General features: G+C 38.3%; 1 protein-coding gene across 2 annotated transcripts in view; it reads right to left on the bottom strand.

Moving 5' to 3' along the window:
* The window catches only part of mindy3 (MINDY lysine 48 deubiquitinase 3), a 139,835-nt gene that overhangs the window by 77,681 nt on the left and 34,874 nt on the right, over positions 1 to 27,280 (bottom strand). For both annotated transcript variants that reach the window (XM_063044124.1, XM_063044125.1), the window contains one exon: positions 6,117 to 6,197. In XM_063044124.1, the coding sequence (XP_062900194.1) occupies positions 6,117 to 6,197 (81 nt within the window). The remainder of the gene's footprint in view (positions 1 to 6,116; positions 6,198 to 27,280) is intronic.

Here is a 27,280-nt window from a genome sequence, read left to right as displayed (position 1 = left end):
AGTTGCAGCTCCTCAGAGACCGTGTTAGGGATCTGGAGCTGCAGCTTCATGACCTACTGCTTATCAGGGAAAGTGAAGAGGTGATAGACAGGAGCTACAGGGAGGTCGTCATCCTAGGCTACAAGGGTCAGAAAACTGGGTTACTGTCAAGAGAGGGAAGGGAAATGCCCGGATAGTGGAGAGCACACCTGTGGCTGCCCCCCTCAGCAACAAATATCTTGTTCTGGATGCTGTTGAGGGGGATGACCTGACAGAGGATGCCCACGGTGACTGGGTCTCTGGCACTAAGCCTGGCGCTGTTGTGCAGGAGAGAAGGAGGGAGAAGAGAAATGCGGTAGTCGTAGGGGATTCCATAGTCAGGGGAACAGACAGGAGATTCTGTGAGCCTGACAGAGATACCCACATGGTGTGTTGCCTCCCAGGTGCCAGGGTACGGGATGTCTCGGATCGGATCCTGAATATTCTAAAGGGGGAGGGTGAGCAGCCAGTTGTCTTGGTACAGGTTGGTACCAATGACATAGATAGGAAAAGGGAGGAGGACCTGAAGAGAGATTTCCAGGAGTTAGGAAGGAAGCTGAGAAGCAGGACCTCCAGGGTAGTAATCTCGGGATTGCTACCTGTGCCACGTGCTAGCGAGGGCAAGAGTAGTAGGATCAGGCAGATGAATGTGTGGCTGAGAGACTGGTGTAGGGGGCAAAGCTTCAGATTCTTGGATCATTGGGATCTCTTCTGGGGGAAGTATGACCTGTTCAAAAAGGACAGGTTACACCTGAACCCGAGGGGGACCAATATCCTGGCGGGGAAGTTTAATAGAGCTGTTAGGGAGGGTTTAAACTAATTTGGCAGGGGGATGGGAACCAGAATGATAGAGCGGAGGAAGGGGAAAACAGAAATAAATCTAAGATAGTGAGCAGTAAAGATGTCAGGAAAGACAGGCAGGTGATGGGGCAAATTTGTAGCCATTGGGATGAGTTGCAGTGCAATAAAGTTGCAGTGAAATCAAAGCAAAAAAGTATCAAATACTGGTCTTAAGGTGATGTACTTAAATGCATGCAGCACAAGGAATAAGGTGGATGATCTTGTTGTACAGCTACAGATTGGCAGGTATGATATTGTGGCCATCACTGAGACCTGGCTAAAGGATGCATGTCTCTGGGAGCTGAACATCCAAGGATACACGGTGTATCAGAAGGATAGGAAGGTAGGCAGAGGGGGAGGCGTGGCTTTAGTGGTAAGAAATGATATTAAATCATTAGAAAGAGGTGATCGGAAGGTGCAGAATCTTTATGGGTTGAGCTAAGAAATAGCAGGGGTAAAAGGACCCTGATGGCAGTTATTTATAGGCCTCCAAACAGCTGCAGGGATGTGGACTACAAATTACAACTGGAAATAGAAAAGGCTTGTCAAAAGGGCAGTGTTATGATAATTGTGGGGGATTTTAACATGCGAGTAGATTGGGAAAATCAGGTCAGCACTGGATCTCAAGAGAGAGAATTTGTAGAATGTCTGCGAGATGGCTTTTTAGAACAGCTTGTTGTTGAGCCCACTAGGGGATCGGCTGTACTGGATTGGGTATTGTGTAATGAACCGGAGGTGATTAGAGAGATTGAGGTGAAGGAACCCTTAGGAGGCAGTGATCATAACATGATTGAGTTCACTGTGAAATTAGAAAAAGAGAAGCCAAAATCTGATGTGTCGGTATTTCAGTAGAGTAAAGGAAATTACAGTGGCATGACAGAGGAACTGGCCAAAGTTGACTGGAAAGGGACACTGGCCGGAAAGACAGCAGAGCAGCAGTGGCTGGAGTTTATGTGAGAAATGAGGAATGTGGAAGACAGGTATATTCCAAAAAAGAAGAAATTTTCGAGTGGAAAAAGGATGCAACCATGGTTGACAAGAGAAGTCAAAGCCAAAGTTAAAGCAAAGGAGAGGGAATACAAGGAAGCAAAAATTAGTGGGAAGACAGAGGATTGGGAAGTTTCTAAAACCTTACAAAAGGAAACCAAGAAGGTCATTAAGAGAGAAAGGATTAACTATGAAAGGAAGCTAGCAAATAATATCAAAGAGGATACTAAAAGCTTTTTCAAGTATATAAAGAGAAAAAGACAGGTGAGAGTAGATATAGGACCAATAGAAAATGATGCTGGAGAAATTGTAATGGGAGATAAGGAGATGGCAGAGGAATTGAATGAGTATTTTGCATCAGTCTTCACTGAGGAAGACATCAGCAGTATACCGGACACTCAAGGGTGGTAGGGAAGAGAAGTGTGCGCAGTCACAATTACGACAGAGAAAGTACTCAGGAAGCCATGCTGAGTTCTGCCTATCTTGTCATATGCCTCCAGGTACTCTGTAACCTCATCCTTGACAATCAACTCCAACAACTTCCCAACCACTGATGTCAGGCTCACAGGTCTATAATTTCCTTTTTGCTTCCTTGCCCCCTTCTTAAATAGCGGAGTGACATTTGCAATCTTCCAGTCTTCCAGAACCATGCCAGAATCTATCGACTTTTGAAAGATCATCGCTAATGCCTCCGCAATCTCCACAGCTACTTCCTTCAGAACACGAGGGTGCATTCCATCTGGTCCAGGAGATTTATCTACTATTTAAGAAGGGGGCAAGGAAGCAAAAACGAAAATCCTGCCCGACAAACCTATTACAATTTTTTGAGGAAATTACCAGTAGGCTAGACAAGGGAGATGCAGTGGATGTTGTACATTTGGATTTTCAGAAGGCCTTTGACAAGGTGCCACATATGAGGCTACTTCACAAGATAAGAGCCCATGGAATTACGGGAAAGTTACATACGTGGATAGAGCGTTGGCTGATTGGCAGGAAACACAGAGTGGGAATAAAGGGATCCTATTCTGGTTGGCTGCCGGTTACCAATGGTGTTCCACAAGGGTCCATGTTGGGCCGCTCCTTTTTACATTGTACATCAACGATTTGGATTATGGAATAGATGGCTTTGTGGCTAAGTTTGCTGACAATACGAAGATAGGTGGAGGGGCCAGTAGTGCTGAGGAAACGGAGAGTCTGCAGAGAGACTTGGATAGATTGGAAGAATGGGCAGAGAAGTGGCAAATGCAGTACAATGTTGGAAAGTGTATGGTTATGCACTTTGGCAGAAAAAATAAATGGGCAGACTATTATTTAAATAGGGAAAGAATTCAAAGTTCTGAGATGCAATGGGACTTGGGAGTCCTTGTACAGGATACCCTTAAAGTTAACCTCCAGGTTGAGTCAGTAGTGAAGAAGGTGAATGCAATGTTGGCATTCATTTCTAGAGGAATAGAGTATAGGAGCAGGGATGTGATGTTGAGGCTCTATAAGGTGCTGGTGAGACCTCACTTGGAGTACTGTGGGCAGATTTGGTCTCCTTATTTAAGAAAGGATGTGCTGATGTTGGAGAGAGTACAGAGAAGATTCACTAGAATGATTCCGGGAATGAGAGGGTTAACATACGAGGAACATTTGTCCGCTCTTGGACTGTCTTCCTTGGAGTTTAGAAGAATGAGGGGAGACCTCATAGAAACATTTTGAATGTTAAAAGGCATGGACAGAGTGGATGTGGCAAAGTTGTTTCCCATGATGGGGGAGTCTAGTACGAGAGGGCATGACTTATGGATTGAAGGGCGCCCTTTCAGAACAAAAATGCAAAGAAATTTTTTTAGTCAGAGGGTGGTGAATCTATGGAATTTGTTGCCACGGGCAGCAGTGGAGGCCAAGTCATTGGGTGTATTTAAGGCAGAGATTGATAGGTATCTGAGTAGCCAGGGCATCAAAGGTTATGGTGAGAAGGCGGGGGAGTGGGACTAAATAGGAGAATGGATCAGCTCATGATAAAATGGTGGAGCAGACTCGATGGGCCGAATGGCCTACTTCTGCTCCTTTGTCTTATGGTAATTCATATTAGAGACAGTTAATCTCCATTATAAAATCAAAATAACATCAATAATGGCATTAAGATTAAGGATTAAATTCTAGTCTAAAATTTTAACTGAATATCCTGAAAATATTTAGGTCCAATTTTGAAAATTTTGAATTAAAATATCTGAATAAAGTATTGCATGATACTTACTGTAAAAAATCATTTAGAAACAAAATCAAAAATTCATTCATTTCAAACACTCCAAAACATTGACAAGTCAAATAAAAGTTCTATGGTCAAGGAATGAACAGCCTTTCAACTCCCTAAAGACTCTGAACTGTATGAGTATTATCAAATAGTCTTCATTTGTCTCTACGCATGTAGCACCAAAAACACTAGATGCAAAACAGTGTCCACATCCCAACACCTTTACCCTTGTTCTTGGTTGTTAAAGGTTTAGAACGTGCTGTTTTAGTAGACTAGGTAAATAACTGAAGTGCACTTTGTAGATGGTAAACAATGGAGTGGTGCAGCAGTGGAGAGAACAACAGTACAGCACAGCAGAGACAAGACACTTCAGCCTACCATGTCTGCACCAACTGTGATGTTATTCCAGCTAATCCTACTAGAATGATTTAGGGAATATCAATGAAGCCGGCAGTTTTGTTCTGGATGGTGTTGAATTTGAGTTTATAGTTTTGTATTCATGTAGGTAGGTGGAGAATATTTCATCTAACTTCTGACTTGGTCCTTGGAGATGTAGATCAATGATTTCAGGAAGTGAGTCACTCATTACAGGGTATCTGCCCTCTGATCTTCTTGTGTCGCCATGGAATTGTAGATGGTCCAGTTGAACTTTTGGGCAATAGTCACCCCCAGGGTACTGATGGTGGAACACCATGCAATTTTCACACCAGTGAATGGAAATGGCAGGTAGTTAAGACTCTTGCTGTCAATGACCACTGCCTCGCACATTTGTGGCAGGTATCTTACTTGCTAGTTATTAGCTAATGCTTGAACCATTTTCAGTCTTGCTGCCTGTAGGCATGGATGGCTTCATTTTCTGAGGAGTTTCCAATTTAATTCAACATTAAGCAATCAGCAACTCCCACTTATAACATTTTGATGGCAGGAAATTCCCGGTGTGGCCTCCTGTATATCAGTGAGACCCGTCGTTGATTGGGAGACTGCTTTGTTGAGCACCTACACTCCATCTGCCAGAAAAAGTGAGATCTCCCAGTGGCTAGCTATTTTAATTCCAGTTCCCATTCCGAAATGTCAGTCCACAGCCTCCTCTACTGCCGCGATGAGGCCATACTCAGGTTGCAGCAGCAACACCTTATATTCAGTCTGGGAAACCTTCCAACCAGATGGTACGAACATCGACTTCTCAAACCTCTGGTAATGGCTCCCTCCCCTCTCCATTCCCCATTCTCATTTCCCTCTCACCATATCTCCTTACCAGTCCCCCACCTCCCTCTGGTGCTCCTCCCCATTCCCTTTCTTCCATGGCCTTTTGTCCTCTGATTCCACCTTCTCCAGCCTTTTAACTCTTTCACCAATCAACTTCCCAACTTCCCAGCTCTTTACTTCACCCCTCACCCCCTCCCGGCTTCAACTATCTCTTACTATCTTGTATTTCTTCCTCACCGCACCCCCCCCCCCACCTTCTTACTCTGACCTCATCTTTCTTCTCTAGTTTACTCCTTTCAATAGATGCTGCCTGGGCTGTTGAGTTCCTCCAGCATTTTGTGTGTGTTGCTTGGATTTCCAGTATCTAAAAATTTTCTCTTGTATATAACATTGTTATTTTAGTTTGTTTCTACGATGTCTCTCATGATTGTAACATATTGTGCTCATGCTGCAAAAAGACCATCTTCAAAACACGAGAATCAACTTCAATCTGATCTGCCAATCTACCCCTAAAGCAAATCCCATACTGGGACACAAATCAGTTTTTACTCATTTGTACTGAACCGACATCTTTACATAACACAATTGGGAACATTATGCAAAAATAAAGATGCATGTTACAGACCACAAGTTCCTTATCTGTGAAACAAATATTGATAAATAATTGGAATCAAAATATGACTACCTACATGAAGCAAATGGTAAAATAGGAAAATAGATATATTTGTGGAAAACACATACTTTTCAAAATGCAGTTGACTATATATCAAAAATAGCGAAATAAATAATAGTAACATTTAACCAATCGTATCAACATAGCTCAGATTACCTTCGCAAAGAATACAGTTAGATGAGTTTCACTGCCAAGTATCCAAATGGGAAATTTTGGTGACTTCAGGAATGTTCCTACCTATAAATGAACAAACATTATTAAAATAAAATAGAACACAAGGCACATAACAAATGATTACAAGCCTTGGAGATAATGCCACTAAAACACAAACATTTTTATAAACCAAATTGTTTTAAGCTGACACAAGTTGGGGTTATGGAGGCAGCATGCGTTTAAAAATAAAATCATACAGAACAAAGGAACCTATTTCTTATTACTGAATGCTAATACATGTAAACTCAATTCTAAAACATTTAATTTATTTAAATTTGATCTACTAGAAATCTGGCTCTAATGTTCAGAATGATCATTAAATAATTACAAAAAGTAATAAATATTTGCTCCAAAACTAACACCAGCAAAGCTGACCCAACTAAAAATAAATCAAATTGACTGACTTCCTTAATTAAGCACAGCACTGAGATTCCAGCTAAATATTTGCATATCTTCCATTCTTTGCTGCCACTTATTTTCCTGCTATTTTTCTGCATATTCACGATGAACTGCACTAAACTCCAAGGTATGCTCAATGCCTTTGAAATGATCCTGTACCTTTCCCCAGATTTGTGTTTCCCTGACTTGCCTTGAATGCTCTTTTATCTTCAATACGTGCTGGTCTGTTGAAAATCTATCATACTGTTGGCCCTTACAGAGAGATGGTGTATCTATTCTTATGAATTTATTGAAAAGAGCTGAGCCTCCAATTTTCTACATCAACAAATTGGGTGAGTTGGTATATATTGCACCCGAGGAAAGTTACAGGGAATAAATATTTATTCAGCCTCACAATTTTGGTTTTTAATTTTTAGTAAATTGTTGACAGGTTTTGCAATTTTTATTTTGATGTGACATGATGCATAATATTTTGTAGATTAGCTCAGAAATCTTACTTCAATATATATTGAATGCAGAAAATGAGCCAGCAAAATGTGAAAGTAGTTGTGGGGAGCTGAATACTTTTTCAAGGCACTATATTCTTATTTCAAATTCCAGCAATGGATGTTTCTGGCAACTATACTAAGTACAGGAGTGAGATGGGATACTTTCCAGCTACAGCTCCAATAACAGGGCAAGCACAGCACAATCCAGGTCAAAGCATTGTACTTTAACTGGCAACAAGGGAGTTCAGGAAGTTAGGTGCTAAGTTAAAGGGCAGGACCTCCAGAGTCATGATCTCAGGATTGCTACCTATGCCATGTGCCAGTGAGGCCAGAAATAGGCATCTACCAGTTTAAATATTTGTCCTCTGCTACCATGGACAATCAGTACAATGGAACGCTTACTGCAAGTCAGGCAACACCTTGGCTTGGAAATCATCTTTCCTCACAAGTGGACTTGTACCTTTCACTCCAGAGCCTAACATCAAAGTCTGGAGGCCACTGCCATAAGACAGTTACTGTAACAGCATGCCACTAGAATAAAATTCGCCACATCATATGACATGACTGCAAAGGGAGCTTGGTGCCAAATTAAAGGTCAGGACCTCCAGAGTTATGATCTCAGGATTGCTGTCTAGGCCACATGCCGGTGAGGCCAGAAACAGGAAGATTACACAGTTTAACATGTGGCTAAGCAGTTGATGTAAGAGGGAGGGCATAAGATTTTTGGATCATTGGGCTGTCTTCCAGGGACTGTTGGACCTGCACAGAAGAGACAGTTTGCACCTGAGCTGGAAGGGAACTAACAACCTAGCTGGAAGATTTGCTAGTGCTGCAAGGTGAGGTTTAAACTAGAGTTGTAGAGGGATGGGAACCATAGTGCCAGAACAGTTAGAGGAGAAGTTGTGGAGCCTGATGTTGATAAGACCTTAAAGTCAGGAATCAAAAGGTTGAGCATGGTGCAACTGGTGCCCTAAACTGTGTACACTTAAATGCAAGTAGTATCATAGGAAAGGCAGATAGCTACAAGTTCACAAAGGTTCATCACACCCTTCAGGGACTAATATCACCTGTGAATAAATGCTGGCCTTGTCAGCAGCACCCAGATTATAACAAGTGAATGAAAAAAGTCAGGCACTTTTTTTCAAACCGGAAATGTTGGCAAAGTTTTATGACAAGAGACAAAGGAGACTGTAGGCAGGTAATTAAATTTTGGGATGACTAAAGAATATGCAACGAGCTGTGAATTAAGTATTTGAAGGAGATTCAGTAGTGGAATTTAAATGATAAAATGATCTATGCTTTGGGCAATGAGTTTTGGAAGACCCTGAGACTACAGGGCAAAGAGCAAGTGAGCTGAGCAGCCACATTGCTTTGGAACACCAGAATAGTGATGAATGACCTATTTGGGACAACATTATGGCGGTGCAAACAGGTGATTTTAACATTGATGCATAGCACATGTGCTCTGAAGCATGCTAGCACAATTCGCCAATCCTTCCCCCTGGCTTGACTTTCTAATTGAATCACAACCAAAAAGTCAGTGGAAGTGACTTTGCAGAGCTCATTAGAAAGAGTCTGGCTAACTCAATGGCTACGTCAATGCTAGCATGTATTCTGCCCTTTTTCCTATTTTACCCTGTAGGAGTTTGCTGCAGGAAATGTATGTGAAAAATTAAACTTGTGTAGAATCAGATGCAAATCAAAATGTTTAAAAATTCCTTTCCATAAGTAGGTCAGGAAGCTAAATAGAGTTTTATAGCCATCTGGTAGCTTCTGATACTACTATTACAAGTTCTTATTGTACTTATAATTGGCCAGCTGGAGTAGTGGGATTTGAATTCATGTTGCTGATCACTGCTCCTGGCTTCAGGTTAACTGGTACAATAATAATGCTTTTTATTAATTTATGCTCTCAATTTTTAAATTCTCCAAAAAGTAGAAAGTTTAATTGACAGAATCTCGAAAATCGTGTCCCTGCAACTACATCTTCCAAATTCACAGCATGGGTGGAAAAACTTAACTCATGTTCAGAACTGTAAAACATTTAATTCAAAGACAATTCATGGAATCAATGTAAATCAAAACACCTGAATCAAAATAAACCAAATTAATAATATCTGAATTTACAATTGAACCTATTCCAATCACCTGCAAAGTATGATGTGTAATACACAATGGCAGGAAAGCACAAAGTGCATGCGAACAGAAGGATCTTGGAGAAGACAGTGATAGACTAAGGGAACATTTAGGATCTTTCCAGTGAAGAGCAGAAAGGACGAGCTGGAACTGTATGATGCACAAGCAGAACCACAGAGTACTGTATAGACCAATTACAACTGATAACTTGAAAATGTTGCCCAGGATTGTAAAAGTCAGTTACAGTCACAGGCAGGATCACCTACGAGTTGGACCTGCAAAGTTCATTGAAAGTCAAGGCATAAAAAACTTATTGCTTACGATTGTTTAAGTATTAAAAGAATGTTGAAATGAGGGAGACCCTTGTAGCAGAGAAAAGAAAGAAAGAGGAAGAGTCAACATGGTCTGCTCCTCTAACACCAGTTCACCAATTGCATTGATAACAGTTAACCAATCTATTTAAGTAATGTAATACCCACCACTGAAACCAAGTAGTTACAAAAACAACTGCAACTACTACAAAACACACTGAACAATTACATGTATGTATGTAATTATACGCAAATACAAACAAGGATAATAAAGTTAAACTGCAAGGAAAGTAAGAATTACATAGTCCAATGCAACATTCTCTCCTTTGACTCTAAATCCTACATTTAGAATCATTACATCAGAAAATTACGAGGCAGAAAAACTTGCGGTACCCAAGTTAAGTACAAAATAGTCAAAAAATTCACCTGTTACGAAAATATCTAAGAGTATTCGTAGGATTATATCATTGCAAGGTAGATTGTTTTTAATGAATAGGTACACTTGTATGAGTTTGAACTGCTCTTTTAATGATCTTCCTTATAGAAAAAATGTACATTATGATAAGGCAATATCAAGGTAAATACTATGACTTGTAATATTCAGTAACCCCCAGTTCCCAAGACTTAATAAATAATAACTTCTTATACAGATGATGCAGTTCAAAGTGCTTTACAACAGGATAAAATTACAAACATGAAAATAAAATTAAAAATAAAAAATAAACTTGAAAACAAAAGACTAAAGATTGTTAGTTGAAAGCAAGGTTAACTAAATAAGTTCTGAGCTGACATTTAAAAATGTCAACTGAGTCTACATCCCTTAGCTTTTGTACTGAATCCCACAGTTTATTCATTGTGCTGTGTCCTGTCATATGACATAGGTGATCAAGGTCTTTTGATAACCATGACTGTTCTTGACAAATTTTTCTACTGAAGTGGTTTACCACTGCTGCCTTCGGGGCAGTGTCTTTACAAGACAGGTGATCCCACTCATATCAATACTCTTCAGAGATTCCCTGCCTGGTGTCAGTGTTCACATAACCAGGACTTATAATTTGCACCAACTGCTCACGTGACCATACACCACCTGCTCTCACGGCTTCACATGAGACTAATCGAGGGGTCAGGTGCTACACCTTACCCAAGGATGACCTGCAGGCTAGCAGAGGGAAGGAGTGCCTTACACCTCCAGACGCATCTCCACCCCACCATCCTAGGAGCATAGTACAAAAAAAGATGACCTGCCAATTATCTTTTGTTCAAATTTAAAACTGGCACAGGACGACCCAAGAGCTGAAGGTTATAAAACAAAAACATATCAGTGATGTACTTAATCAGGACCTACTCACCAGGAATCAGGGTGTGCCCTTCTGTTGGATCACACCAAATGGCAGAAACCTGTTGAGCAGCAGGCTGGATAGCTTGGGTTAATTTCACATAACAGTTAACTAAACTGTCAGCCATAATGTGTATATCAGCCTGAGACAAAGAAATCCTGGCAGTGACCCTGTTATTACCTCAAATGGACTTAAGTTTACTTTTCTTGTTTGGAGTTGCTCTGCTACACAAGACCACTGGAAAAGCCGTAAGCCATGGTACACCTTCCTCGCAATACTTAGTTGTTGTTTATTGATACCATTCATTTGGTTGACCTGTCCTGATGACTCTGAGTGATGTGAACAATGAAAAGATCATTCAAAGTTCACCAGTTGACATAATTCCTGACAACCACTCACAGTGAAATGTCTTGCTTGATCAGAGTTGATGTGATATGGCAATCCCATCGAGGAATATAGTCCTTAATCAAGATAGTTGCTTTGTATGTGGCAGTGGCTTTGCTTGCTGGAATAGCTTCCACCCATCTTGAAAACTTGTCCACTATTACCAGTACGTCTGAGTATCCATGACACTAGCAAAGTAATGAAGTCCATTTGTAAGTGTAAAAATGGACCAGTTGAGGTTGGGACAGGAGCACTTCATTGTGGTAGCTTTTCCACTGCTCCAGGATTTGTTTTCTGGCACATCATGCATCATTCAAATGTTGGATTGCATCGTCACTGGGAGAACCTGCCGATCATCTTTTTCACTCCAATGTGTCCCAGGGAGTATATCTGCTGTGCCAGATAAGGAAGCAGCAGTTGGAACTACTTGTCTGCGACTAGTGTCATATCTCCATACTCTATCACTGCTTAAACTGCCAACATTCTCCATCCAGGATCACTTTTCCTCTGGAGAGCGTTGAGCTTGCATCTCTCAAATAGCTTGTATGTTCATCTGTGATACAGAATTCAACTTCATCTCCATAATTTCAGTTGTCAGGTTCATCGCACATGTTTCCAGTACTTTTAATCCTTCAACATTTTTATCTTTTTATTTGTGATTTTTTATTTTCATTATGCCTTTTTTGCAATTTTATCTGTGAATGCACTTCCACTGCTTTCCAGTGTAGACATTTTGGAGTAGCTTTTGCACTTTAATACAGCCACTTCTACAGCAATTGTATGACAGCATAAATGAGATTTTGTTTTAGGGGACTGGCCCATCCTGCCATTCAAATTCCTCCCTCAATTGTTGAATTGCCATTGTTGTACAGAATCAGATATGACCTCAAGAGATGTTTTCTAGTAATAATTTGCATCTTCACAGCATGTTATTATCCTTGTACTGCCATGGTCATCGTAGGGTCTCAAGAATTTAGCACATTTATTCCTAATTAGTAAGTTTACATACAGGCCATCGATTTTTTTTTTTGCCCAATCCAGGCAAGCAAGAGCAGCAGGGAAGGGCTTAGTTGTAGAATTCAACAGCACATCCATTACATCAAACATTGCACATTGAAGCTGTATTATCAGATCAGGATCTCCTGACATCTGAGGCAGAGGATTGAACTCGTTGTTCACCTTGTTTCCTATACCAACAACTTCACGCCTAATGTCCTTTTTAAGCCACAAACGTGACATTTTGATTTTTAGGGGATTGGCTTTGCAGGAGTAGCTCAGACTGAGATTGCTGTGCTAGACATAGTGAATTGCAGACCCGCAACAGGTGGTTAATAGGTGTTGGCGATTGACTGCAAGCAAGGACTGGTGACCGATGATCAGTGGCTGATAACCATCAGGTTACTTAGCCACTTGTAATGATCTTATTTGAATTTTGATATCCTGTCCTACTTGCTTGGCGACTTCACAGTTCGTCAGCTTCACCGTTTTGGCAATAACTGATTTCATGCCATCAATAAAAGCTGATCTGAAGGGACCATATGTCGAGTCTTCCATGTTACCTTCATTTATTCCTGAAACTCCTGCATGACAACCACACTGTCCTGCAGCATTACTCATTCAGAAAAATTCTCAGAAGTCTTCTGATTGTCATCACCTTCCTCCAATCAATATGCATTGGAGCCTGTTCTTCCAACAAATTTCACGACACATGCCAGTGATAATAAACCTGATTCGGATCTCCTATTAGCATTCCAACAACTATCTCATTGATTTTATTTGTCATCTCCCACACTGTCGTCAACTTTCTGATTTGCTGAGAGAACAATAAAGTAGCCAAAAATTTGGGTTTAAACATTGGGGTGCAATTTGTACATGTTCTTAATATGTTGGAGCTCAGCCCAGATCTTTAAACTTTTTTTAGGAAGCGTAATTTCTTCGGACCACTTACCTATTTTTTTCTGGCTCAGGTGATTGACCTGAGCCGAAACCACCTTTCTCCTTTCAAAGGTTCAATCTTCAGACTTGCATGTCTTCCCTATCTCGGTCTTTACTGGAGCAAGCCGTGACATAGTGACCGATCCTATATTTCCATCAATGTCATTTTCACTTGAGTCACTAGAGGACCCTGTAGAGTCCATGTCATGTCCATGCTGTATTTCCTCAGTCTGGATGGTGACGCTGTCTTGGAAGACTGTCCATCGTAGGGGATGTATCCCAAAGAGGAATGTTACGAGAATACACATAAAATTAAGATGTTTGCTGGCCTGGGTTAGCATCAGTGACATCAGCAGTTGGTCTGCCACCTGCCCTCAGGGGAAGGAGAGATAAGGAACAATGGAGCAGCGTCTGGAGATGTGTAATGAAGGGACGTGGGAGAGAGAGAGAGCTGTCTGGAGCGGCTCCCCCTTTGAACCCTGAGCTGTTTGAAGTGATGGACAGGCGATACCCCAGCAGGGGGATAAAAAGGGACAGGTTCGCTAAGACAGACACACGCCACCCGAGGTAACGAGACCCTGGAAGCGGTGCGCCTCTCACGAGTGGGTGAGAAGTACCAGACAACGACAAGGGTGGAAAGGTACGATCAGCGGGAACCCGGTGTGTGTCCGCCCTTGCCTGGGTGCCGGGTTCACTGCAGAGGATCGACCGCATCTGGAGGAGGGGTCACAGTCGGTGACCTCAGGTGACATCACCAAGGACCCACCCAAAAGCTGTTTGTGAGCCATCTCGCTGGTCTGTGAGTGAAGCAGTGTTCTGAATGATCAGTTGTTCCTGTTCTCTCTGTCTCTTCCCCCACGTTGTCCATCGCCATGGCAACGATTACCGCGAACTGAACTTTGAGTCATTTTGAAATTTGGTCATTTACTCCTAGACAACGATAGAGCTTGATTGATGCTGTTATCTTAATTCTGTGCACATGTGTGGTTATCATTGTTGAACTGTTGCATTTATTATCCTTTCGATTACTGTGTTGCTTGTTTCTTTAATAAAACTTTCTTAGTTCTAGTACTCCAGACTCCAACTGAGTGATCTATTTCTGCTGGTTTGGCAACCCAGTTACGGGGTACGTAACAGGAACATAACTAGCAGGCCCACCCACTTGAGGTCTCTGCTGGGCTTTCTGATACTTCTTCAGTTTACTTAAAAGGCCTGCGTGATGCATTTCAATTCGATTACATTTATGTTTTTCACTCATTCCATTAATACAAAGATTTGCTCTTTAGTCTTTTTATTGTCTCTATCACACTGCTTTTTTAGTTTATCACAGGTTTCCCTTTCCTTGTCCACTTGTTCAGTTAAGTTTTTCCACTCGTTCTGCCAAGTCATAAATGATATTTTCTAACAGACCATGTTTGTTTAAAGTCAGATTTGACTTTCTAACCCAGTGTGCTCATACTTTAACTATAATACTGCTAATGTACAGCAAGACTCCCCCCCCCCCACCACCCCCAAGACATTACTCTCCGGATCTCATTACATAACTTCACAATATCATTCAAGAGCCATATCTTAATTGACTGAACAGTGATTTCATCTGGATTTTTTCCATTAATCTTATTAAACAAATATTTTATTCAGGTAAGGGATCAAAACCTCAGTTCTGTTAACAGGTAACTGGAAATTCAGCTCCTCTTTTTCCTGCAGTTGATTTCACAGCTTTAGCCATTGTCTCAACTTAATCTCATGTTATTTGTACACAATTTTTATCACTTGGACTGCAACCAAAATACCGCTGGATTGTGTTGAAACATTATTGGATTGTAATCAAAATATTATAGGACTGCAATCAGAACTCTCAAGATTGCAATCAGCAGTTTTTTCCTCATTGGTTTAGAATCTAAAATTTTAAATACTAGATTACAAATGGAAAGTATCTTAGGTACTCCAGCAGTTAGTACAAATTTAATTTGAATATGATGTTAATTTTACTGGAGGTCTTTTTTTTCTAGAAAAGCAATGTGTATTAGTTTTCCTTCACTCCTAAACTTCTATTAAATGGTATAATGAAGCAAGAACTTCAATTTCTTGGACAATCTAGAAAATAAGGACCTTAAATATGCATGCCAAAAATTTCCACTTTATCTGGGATTTTTCCGAGCCCCAAAATCTTTGCAAAATTGTTGGATGTGGATGTTTTTGTTCCAAGGCTCTTCAGAAGTCAAGAATGAGCCATAAAAACTTATTTCTTATGATCATTTACCCAGCTTTACAAGAATATTAAAATGGGGTAAAAACGATGAAGCAAGAGGGTGAGAGGGAGAGAAAGGGAAAGGTAAAGAGATCCTAGCAGCAGGGAAAAGAATAAAGAAAGAGGAAGGAAGAGCTAATGTGGTCTGGTCCTCCGACAGCAGTTTGCCAATTCTATTGAATTTCCATAGAAATCATTAACTAATCAGTGCTGCTGAAACTTAGTTATAAAAGCAACTGCAACCACTACAAAACACACTGAACATGCACATAGGTAATTATAAAAAGATGCAAAGTGTAAGAAAGTTAAACTACAAGGAAAATAAAAATTAAACAGTGCAATCCAACACCGGGGTGATTTATTTTGGAAAAGGGACTAACGCAAATCTAATTTAGGGAGTTCCGCCTGCAGCTCAATGGAGTAACACATAAATTCTGTGCCTGCCTTTAATTCCTCCTTTTCCCCAGTCTAAACCTTGAATTATTCAACTTTTATTTTCTGGATCTTGGAGGGAAATAGTGGTCATTATGTCGTATCCTTTAAGAAGTAGAAAACAGCCTTTTGAACCCAGCAATGGAAAGGGAAAAACTTTGAAAGAAAAATCAGAAGATATGCCTTTCTGGGCTGAGCGTTTGGAACGTGCGTTGATGGCTCTCAATAACAAAATGGATAATAACACTTCTGAGTTGAAGTCGTTCCGACAGAGTTTACAGACTATTGAGGAAAATATTCTTTCCTTGAATACTGAGTTTAAAGAATCAAAACGTCAGATTGTGGATATTTCAACTCGATTGGAACAGGTTCAATGCAAAATTGTCGATTTAGAGGCAAAGTCTCGGCGAAACAACATTCGTATTTTAGGTCTTCCAGAAGGCTCAGAAACTGGGGATTTATTGGATTATTTTGCCAATCTGTTTCAATCTCTGCTCCCAGATATTCTATCTCAGCTTCCCGGTATTGAAAGAGCTCACAGAATTTTCACTGCGTCAGGTAAAACTCCACCAATTTTAGTCAACTTTCTTCGCTTTAAAGTTAAAGACCAAATCATAAAATGTGCAAGAAAACATAAAGTTTTTAAATTTAACGGTTCCAAGATCTGTTTTTATGAAGATTATCCATGGGAAGTTATGTAACAACGGATCAAATTCATACCGGTCATGAAGACTGCCTACAAAAAACTCTGTTTCCATCCTTGAGATATCTAGCGAGACTAAAGTTATTTCCTAAAGATTCTACCCCTCGTGTCTTCTTGGATCCCCAAGCGGCATTGGATTTTGTCCATTCTATTGTGGAATCCTCTGATGTATGAAAGATATTAGTGTCTCTGAATAATCCTCCGAAAGAAAACAGGTCTTGAAGACTTCGGCATGCTGAAGATATCTTTTGTTCGATGGATTACTTAAAGAAGAGGTGGTCTTCTTGGTTTGATTAAAGAATGGCTTTGTTTTTGAAGACTGTTTAGTACATGGACTGAATTAATACAGCAGATAGATTGTGAACTGGTTTGATTATCTGTTTCTATTTTTCTTTATTAATTAAGTGATAGGTTGCTTGCAGTTTATATAGATTTTTTTTCTTATTTATGGAGTGTTTAGTAATAGACAATTAGCTTTAATTCACTTGTTAAATAAGGTAGTAAGTTAAAGAATAATGGCGCTGCTTTTCTCTCTTTAGAGATTAAACTGTTTGGGTTAATAGTATTGTTTTGGCGTCTTTGGAGATTGTCGTTGCATTCCTTTAGCTATTTTCATTGATTAAGTATAAACATATTTTTCTTTGCTGGGCTTTTTTATCTTAAGGTTATGTATTTTCTTTGTAAGGGGGAGGGGGGAATTGGGAGAAAAAACTTTTAATCATTATTTAAACTGAGCGGCATGCGGAACTCCGTTCTTATGTCTCTTCTTGGGGATGCGTTCTGGCTTTTTCCTTCTTTCACCGGATTTTCTTCCTTGGGGTTGGTGGGATGTTTGGGGGTATTTTTGTATTTTGGGGTTTATTGTGGGATTTTATTTTCACACACACCTTTTGTATTTTTTCCCATTATGGAGTTCCGGAGCATGCGCGTTTTCTATTTGGTTATATTCATCACCGCCATCTTTGATTAGCCTGCCAAGGTATGCGTATATTGTCGTGTTCAGAATAATATTCAATGGTACTTAAACAGATAAATGTTATTAGTTGGAATGTACGTGGCTGGAATCACTCTATTAAGTGAAGGAAGACATTTAAAGTTATTAATCGATTCCAGCCCGATATAATTTTTGCTCAAGAAACGCTTATCAGAACAGGCGATCAAAATAGATTTTTTAAAACATGGAAGGGCCTTCAATACCATGCTACTTGTCAAAATAAAACAAAGGGAGCATTTATTTTTATTAAATCTAATATTTTATTTATTCAAGAACACATTGTTTCAGATAATAATGGTAGATTTTTAATTATTAAAGGAACTATTTGTAATAGAAAAATTGTCCTGGTTAATCTACACGGACCGAATGTGGATGATCCTTTTTTTAAAAAAATATATGTGGTTTATTGCCAGACTTAAATGAATATATGCTGCTGATGGGAGGTGACTTCAACTGTTGCTTAAACCCTTTGATTGACAAAAGTTGAACCAATCAGCAGCTTCCCAGTCGTTCAGCAACACTTATTAATTCCTTTTTAACTGATTATGGTTTGATAGAAATCTGGAGAAATTTACATCCTGATGACAGAGATTATTCTTTTTATTCACATATTCATAATAAATATTCGAGAATTGATTATTTTGTAGCTGATTTCCGATTTTTGTCCAAAGTCCAGAAATGTGAATATGATGCTATTGCAGTCTCGGACCACGCGCCTTTAAGTTTAACTTTTGAGTTAAATGATGTTAGTAATGTAAACTTGCCTTGGCGCTATCCAGAAAATTTATTACCAAGTTCGGACTTCGTTAAATTTTTTAGAGATTCAGATAAAAGATTTCTTTCTTTTTAATAATACGGAAGATGTTTCAAAATTGATTATATGGGATACACTCAAAGTATACTTGCGAGGTCAGATAATATCTTATTTGGCTAAACTCAAGAAACAGACAAAAATAGAATTAGATAGAATTTCCAAACTAATTAAAGATCTAGATAATGCTTATGCAGTTTCTCCTAATGTTGATTTATTTAAACAAAGGGTTGAACTTCAATCACAATATAATTTACTATTAACTTATCCTATTGAAAGAAATTTGCTTAAATTAAAAAGTCAATATTATACTTTTGCAGATAACTTAAAGCAGTTAGAGGTAAAAGACAAATTTTAAAAATTCCTAAGAGAGATGGTAGTTTAGCTTGTAATTATGAAGATATTAATAAAATTTTTCAAGACTATTACAGTGAACTTTATAAATCTCAGTTTCCAGCTGACCCTTCTAATATGCACGCCTTTTTACAAAAGATTGACTTTCCTAGAATATCTGTTGAAGATCAGCAAATTCTTGTTGCTCCTCTTACCGAAACAGAAATTCAGAAAGCTATTCTCTCAATGCAGTCTGGTTAAGCTCCTGGATTGGATGGTTTTACTGTAGGATTTTATAAAAAATTTGAACATTTGCTTACTCCTTATATGTTGGAAATGCTTAAAGATTCTTTTCTGTTAGGAGAGTTACCTTCCACATTTTATGAAGCTTCTATTTCTTTAATCCTTAAGAAAGATAAAGATCCTACTGATTGTGCTTCATATAGACCTATTTCATTATTAAATGTGGATGCCAAAATTCTTTCAAAAATAATGGCTAATCGGATGGAGAATATACTAGCTAAGATTATTTCTCAGGATCAAACAGGTTTTATAAAAGGCTGTTATTTTTTTTCTAATACTCGGAGATTGTTAAATATTATATACTCATCCCTCCCTAGGACTCCCCAATGTGTTGTTTCTCTAAATGCTGAAAAGGCATTTGATAGAGTTGAATGGAAATATCTATTTAAAGTTTTAGAGAAATTTGGCTTTGATACTAATTTTAATAGATGGATCAGATTGATATATAAAAGCCACTGTTATCACTAATAACTGTAGATCCCCCTTTTTCCAACTTTCTCGGGGTACGAGACAAGGATGTCCGTTAAGTCCTCTGTTATTTATCTTGATGTTGGAACCCTTGGCTATTGCACTTTGTGAAGCTAAAAATATTCAAGGAATTTCTATAAATGGGACTATTCATAAGATCTCCCTTTATGCAGATGATCTTTTGGTTTATATTTCGAATCCCGAAGAATCTATTCCTAGCTTATTGAAATTATTAAATGAATTTGGATTGTTTTCAGGATATAAATTAAACCTGCATAAAAGTGAATTATTTCCTTTAAATGATTTCGCTTCTATATATGATAACATTCCTCTAAAAGTTCTTTTAAATATTTAGGTATTACCATTACTAAAAATTATCCAGACCTTTATAGAACTAATTTAGTTCCCTTAGTATATTTTATGAAGCAATTTTTTTCTAGATGGAATCCACTTACACGTTTGTTAGTAGGTCGAATTCATGCAATTAAAATGATGATTTTACCAAAATTTTTATATGCATTTCAAAGCATTCCTATTTTTCTAACTAAGAAGTTTTTTGATCAAGTTGACTATTATTTCATCTTTTGTTTGGAATAATAAAAGACCAAGAATTGGAAAATATCATTTACAAAAATTAAAAAAGGATGGAGGTCTTACTTTGCCTAATTTAAGAATGTATTATTGGGCGGTTAATATACGTTATGCGTGTTCTTGGTTATATTGGACCGATAAAAAGGAACGACCATCTTGGGTTCATCTGGAATTGAAAACTGTGAAACAATTTCATTTAACTTCGTTATTAGGAGCTCCTTTACCTGTACAATTAGCCAAAATTTCTATTCTAAATATAAATCCTATGATTAATCAATCATCATGAATTTGGTATCAGTTTCGTAAGTTTTTTAATCTTAAAAAATTTAACCTTTTTAGTTTAATTTATCGAAACCATTTATTTAAACCTTCACTTAATGATCCTACCTTTTCTCTTTGGAGGAATAAAGGAATGTTTTCCTTTATAGGCTTGTTTCAAGAAGGTTGATTGATGTCCTTTGAGAAATTAGTAACTAAATACCATCTCTCATATTCACATTTTTTGCAATATTTTCAGGTCAGACATTTTTTACAAGAATATTTCAGTAATTTTCCATATATACAAGATTCTGACCTGTTGGATATTATTTTAAAAATGAACCCTTTAGTGAAAGGTTTTATTGGGAAAATTTACAATTTACTATTACAACAGGACAATTATCCTTTATTTAAGATTAAGCAAGATTGGGAAAGAGAGCTTAATATGACCCTGATAACAGAGGATTGGTTGCGAATTTTGAAGCTGGTTAACTCTTCTTCGATTTGTGCCAGTCATTCTTTAATTCAATTTAAAATTGTACATCGTTATTATTTGACGAAGGAGAGATCATCTAAAATATTTCCTAATGTAAATAGTCAGTGTGATAGATGCAAAACTGAGATAGCTACATTGACACATATGTTTTGGTCGTGTTCTGTATTGAAACAATTTTGGAAATCTATTTTTTCTACAATCTCTAAAGCTTTAAGAATCAATTTACAACTTAATAAATTGACAGTTTTGTTTGGTATAATTCCTCAACATCTTCACAGTATTTCTATATCTGACCAATATGTAATTGCATTTGTCACATTATTGGCTAGAAGGACTATTTTATTAAAATGGAAAGATGTCTCTGCTCCCACTTTGATACAATGGTTCTCTCAGGTGATGTTATGTCTTAGTTTGGAAGAAATTAGAAGTCGAACTTTTGATCCTAAATTTGACTTCGAGAAAAGGTGGGATTCTTTTGCCCATTATCATTTGATTAGAGTTAATTAAAATGGTCCTTTTCTGATGCTTGGTTATATGAATTTGGTTGGCGGTTTGATGTCTTCTTTTTATGGAAGCTTGTATGGCGCATAGCTCCGGGTTTGTGCTCCAAATGGGTTTTTTTTTCCTATTTTTCTTTTAGTTATCAGGGGTTTTCTCTGTTTTAGTTAGTAGGCGTTCTTTTTTTCTTTCCTTTTTTCCATTAAAAAAAAGCTTTAATACTTTATTTTTTGATTATTATTGGTATACTGTTCAGCCTGGTTGATAGTTTAACTTTTACTCTACATATGGATATGTTATCTTGACTATTTTGATGTATTTTTCTCTGCTGTTGGTTTTCAATAATAATTAATAAAAAGATTTAAAATGCAAATCTAGGGACTTCCGGGTCATCAAGGGAATGGCGGCGTAAGGAAAAGGTCTCTCGACAAAAAAAGGTAAACTGCCCCAAAATCGAATTTAGACAAATACTTAATATTGCATAACTATATTAATAAAAGGGGCAAGGATGATGTCTAAGAACAAGAATAAAAAGTCCGCTTTGAAGGCTGATAAACATAAAGAGATGCAGCAAGGCGACGGGCCTAGCTCCCTCACGGCAAGCCAGGACGGAGATAATGAGGGGGAATCGGTGACTCTGTCTTTGATTCTCGGAGAGATTCGCGAGTTCCGACAAGATAACAGCAAACAGCTGGAAGATATTAAAGGAGAAATAGTAAAAACTAACTCGCGGATAGATGAAGCCGAAGCGAGGATTGTTGGAATTGAAGAGAAGCTACAAAACGCCGAGGAAGTGATAGCAGAAATGCTGAAGCTACAACACCAGCTCCAGTGGAAACTAATAGATCAAGAAGGCCGCTCGAGAAGGGAAAATGTGAGGATCTACGGAGTTCCCGAAGGAACCGAAGGTAAACCCGGATTGATGATTCCCTTCGTGGAGAAGCTGCTTAGAGAGAACCTTGATATACCAGCCGCAAAAGACCTACAGATAGAAAGGGCTCACCGCGCGTTGACACCACAGCCTCCGGCAGGCGCCCAGCCCAGATCAATTCTGATCAGATTTCTCAGTTACAGAACGAAGGAAGAGGTGCTTAAAAGAGCATGGCAAAAGAAAGGTTTCATGTGGAACAACTGCAAAATCAGTTTAGACCACGACTACGCACCGGGGATCCTTGCCAGACGGAAGGAATATACGGAAACACGGAGAGTCCTGAAGGAAAACAACATCAGATTCCAGACCCTGTATCCAGCTCGGCTGAGAGTCTTTTACGACGAAGAGACAGAAACTTACGCTACGGTGGAGGAGGCAACGTTGGACCTGGCGGACCGGGGACTACCTATTAAAGTTATCACCCAACCGGAGTCGCTACTGGAAAGGATTCGGCAGAAGTCGTGGCAGTTAGTGGGGCGAGGACGCTCCACTCGAACCAGAGTGTCAAACTACAAGGAAAAGCTGCAAATATTCAGACACGAATGTACAGAGAATACAGATTAATTAAGAGAAATGACTGAAAAGAGTAAATCGGACTTAAAAGTAAAATGAAAACTGGTAACTGAAAATAAACTAGGCGGAATAACTTGAATGATAGCAATATGGTCAAGACATAAATAGGAGAAAATTCTCTATGATTATTCAAACTGCTGAGGGCCCTCTAACACAGGGTGAAGATAGAGGTTATCCCTCTGAACTGAGGCGGGTCGGTGCTCAGGCCTCACTGTGGGAAGTCGGGAAAAATTTTCAAATGTTATACGTTCAGAAATGTCTAGGGTGTGGTTATATGTCTTGGTTTACTGTTGAGAAGGGATTGCTTACTGTTTGGTTAGAAAAGGAGAGTGCTTTTTTTCTACTAGAGAAAAATGCAAACTGAATTGGTAAAAATAATTTCCTATAATGTTAATGGGGTTTTCAATCCAATTAAAAGAAATAAGATTATGTCTAAATTGAAAAAAGAGAGGGCACAAATAGCTTTCCTCCAGGAAACACATATGAGCCAATCTGAACATGGAAAATTAAAAAGAATGGGCTTTAAGCATGTATTTTATTCATCATATAAATTGAGTCACAAAAGAGGGGTAGCTACTTTAATATCAAGTACTCTTAATTATGAACATATTTCAGAGACTAGAGACAAAGAAGGACGGTTTGTAAAAATCACAGGAAGAATAGAAGGTACAGAAATAACATTGCTGAATGTTTATGCTCCTCCAGGTAGTGAATGGTCATTTTATAGACACATTTTTGACCTAATGGTCAGTTCTCGAGGGGTAGTAATTTGTGGAGGGGATTTTAATATTAGATTAAATCCTATATTAGATTCTTCAAGAATAGTTACTCAGAATAAACCTCTGACTCGGAAAGTGAATTCATTGATGGAGGAGTTGGGAATTATAGATGTCTGGAGGGAATTACACCCTACTAGTAAAGATTATACATATTACTCTTTCCCTCATTCAGCCTATTCAAGGATAGACTATTTCTTTATCTTTAATACAGATAGACTCAGGATAAAAAACTGTAATATTGCAACAATTGATCTGTCGGATCATAGCCCAGTCTCTATGTCTCTATTCCTGGAAAGGAAAATGAGGAAAACACTATGGAGGCTAAACTCACATATACTCAATAACCCGAAAGTAATGGAGAGATTAAGGGGAGAAATCAAAGAATATCTAGACCTTAATGACATGGGAGAAACATCACCAGCGATTTTATGGGATACATTGAAAGCTGTACTGAGAGGGAAAATTATTTCCATTACTACTCACATGAAAAAAATCAATGCACAAAAATTAGCAGACCTTCAAGGAAAATTAAAACAACTTCAAGTTGTAGATAGCAACAAAAGTAATTCAAATCGAAAACAGGAAATTAGGAAATTACAAAGTGAAATTGATGATATTTATACGTTGGAAACTCAAAGAAATTTTCTTTACCTGAGACAAAAGAATTATGAAGTAGGAGGTAAATCAGCTAGATTATTAGCATATAAATTACGAAAACGACAAGCAAACAATACAATTCATAAAATAAAGAATCCAAAGACAAAGCTTGTGGAGAGTACAACAGGGAAAATTCAAGAGAGTTTTGAAACAGATTATCGAGAGCTGTACTCCCAACCCCGGGCCCCCAATGAGCCCTATATAGACAGTGTATTGAATTTTTTAGATCTACCTAAACTTACAGATTTACAAAATGAAAGTTTATTAGAACCAGTAACTGTCAAAGAACGAACGTGGCCATCTCTAGGTTAAAGGCTGGAAAGTCCCCGGGTTCTGATGGGTTTACCTCAGAGTGGTATAAGTCCCTGAAGACACAGTTAGCCCCATTACTACTTAACACCTTTAATTGGATTTTGCAGAGAGGAGAAACTCCACCTTCCTGGAGAGAAGCGATTATTTCAGTTATTCCTAAAGAGGGTAAAGATAAACTAGAATGTGGCAATTATCGGCCAATTAGTGTTCTTAATTTAGATTACAAACTATTTACATCTATATTAGCACGCAGATTGGAAAAGCTTCTACCTGGCCTAATCCATTTAGACCAGACTGGATTTATTCAACAAAGACAAACACAGGACAACATAAGGAGAACTCTGCACATATTAGAACAGGTTAATAAGAACAAGACAGAGACAATGGTAGTAGGATTGGACGCTGAGAAAGCTTTTGATTCGGTCAGTTGGGCATTCCTATACAGAGTGTTAGGAAGATTCTGCTTTCAAGAAAGGTTTATTAAAGTAATTCAGACTCTATATGACAGCCCTACAGCCCGAATTAAGATAAATGGGGACCTCTCTGACTCCTTCATTTTAGAGAGAGGCACTAGACAGGGATGCCCAATTTCTCCTCCCCTTTTTGCGCTATATATTGAACCACTTGCCCAACTAATAAGACAGAGCGAAATCGTAAAAGGTATCAAGGTGGCAGGGATTGAACAGAAAGTGGCGTTATTCGCAGATGATGTTTTGGTCTATCTGAGTGAACCAGAAAAATCATTTATAGGATTGTTTACACTGTTGGATGACTTTGGGAAAATATCAGGTTATAAAATAAATGTAAAGAAAACGCAGGTTATGTCCCTAAATTATATACCATCCAAAAAATTGCAGGAAACATAGGATCTTAAGTGGGAAGCTAAATCATTAAAATATTTAGGAATAACCTTGCCGAAGGATCTTTCAACACTGTCACAGGTAAATTATGGGCCATTAATCTCAGAGATAAAAGCAGATATGCATAGATGGAATCTTATCCCCTTTTTAAGTTTAAATTCAAGGATAAATACTATAAAAATGAATATTCTTCCTCGGTTATTATATTTTTTCCGTACTTTACCAGTGGAGGTGGATGATAATCAATTCAGGGAATGGGACAAATGGATTTCCCGCTTCATTTGGCAAGGAAGGAAACCTAGAATTCGATATAACACCTTACAGTTAGGGAAGGAAGGAGGAGGTATGGTTCTTCCTTGCCTGAGAAACTATTTTTATGCCTCACAGATAACCCCTCTGTTATATTGGTGTAATAGGGAATATAAGGCTAGATGGAAGGAAATAGAATTTGGATTAGTTGACAGTTTTCCTCTTCAGGCCTCAATAGCTGACAAAGGATTGATGGCCCAGTTGGAAAAATTTAATAATGCTTGGATAAATCTTACATTAAAAGTATGGCAGAAGGTGGTTAATAACATGTTAAAACTCTTTAGATGGTGTGCATATGATACCGAATTCCTTCCCAACAGAGGAGATAAAAGATTTGAGCTATGGATAAAGAAAGGTCTTACAACCTACCTCTCATTTATAGATAAAAGAGTATTACAAAGTTTCCAAATCCTGCAGGACAAACATGGCCTAGAACATAATGATTTTTTTAGGTACCTTCAAATACGAAACTATGTTAACCAGAGTTGTAGATAGACAGACCTATCAACAGTAAAATTAGAATTTTTCAAGATTCTGAATTTGGCTTGCAGTTCAATACCTAGTAAATCAGTTTCTCGCCTATATAATGCACTCTCCCATGCTAAAAATGTAAATACACTGTATATTAAAGAGAAGTGGGAGAAAGAAGCGGGGTTGGTACTTTCAGAGGAGGCTTGGGGGAAAATCTGCAGCTTTCAATGGTCCTCGACTAATTCTTTGACTTGGAGAGAACATTGTTGGAAAAACATTATAAGATACTTCAAGACCCCATATCAGGAAAAATATAAAGATACAAATGTGATGTGTTGGAGAAGGTGCGGCTCCAAGGAGGCAAATCATTTTCATATTTTCTGGGATTGCCCTAAATTAAGTCTATTTTGGGAAGGTATTCATAGAACATTAGTTAAGGTACTTAGGTCCCAGATACCTCTGAACTTTGAGACGTTCTATTTGGGGCATGTATTGTTCCTTGAACAGAAGGAAGATATAAAGTTGCCGCAGGCCCTCTTAGCGGCAAGTAAGAAATCAATCACTAGAAAATGGCTAAATCCAATACCACCTACATTAGAAGATTGGTATGAAATTATCTTGGAAATATTTAAAATGGAAAAGTTGACTTACTCCCTGAGAACTCAAAAAGAAACATTTTATCAAATCTGGAATAAATGGATTGAATATATAACCCCAATGCGAGCAGACTTTAGATGACTCTCCTAATGATTTATATTGCTCTTCTCATCAACACAGTAATATTGCTAACGTAAGCACCCCTAGTCTAAATGTTTGGTTTTTTTTGGAAAATAGAGAATTAACACAAGGGAAAGATTTGGGAAAGAGATAAAAAAAAAATGAAAAAATTAAGTAAATAAGTACATAGGGATTGGATAATTATGTCTGTGGGCAGGAACAAGCACGAACAAATTGGGATATAAACACCTACAATGGTTGGTATATAGGCTTGTATGCAACATTTTAGACCAGTGGAAATGGCCCAGAAGGGTTGTATGGAAACTATTATTACCATTTTTCTTAACAACTAATTTCATTACTTAGCCTA

This window comes from Mobula hypostoma, chromosome 3 (genome assembly GCF_963921235.1).
Source record: "Mobula hypostoma chromosome 3, sMobHyp1.1, whole genome shotgun sequence".
In the NCBI taxonomy this organism is placed as follows: domain Eukaryota; kingdom Metazoa; phylum Chordata; class Chondrichthyes; order Myliobatiformes; family Myliobatidae; genus Mobula; species Mobula hypostoma.
This window is presented reverse-complemented; position numbering and strand designations above follow the sequence as displayed.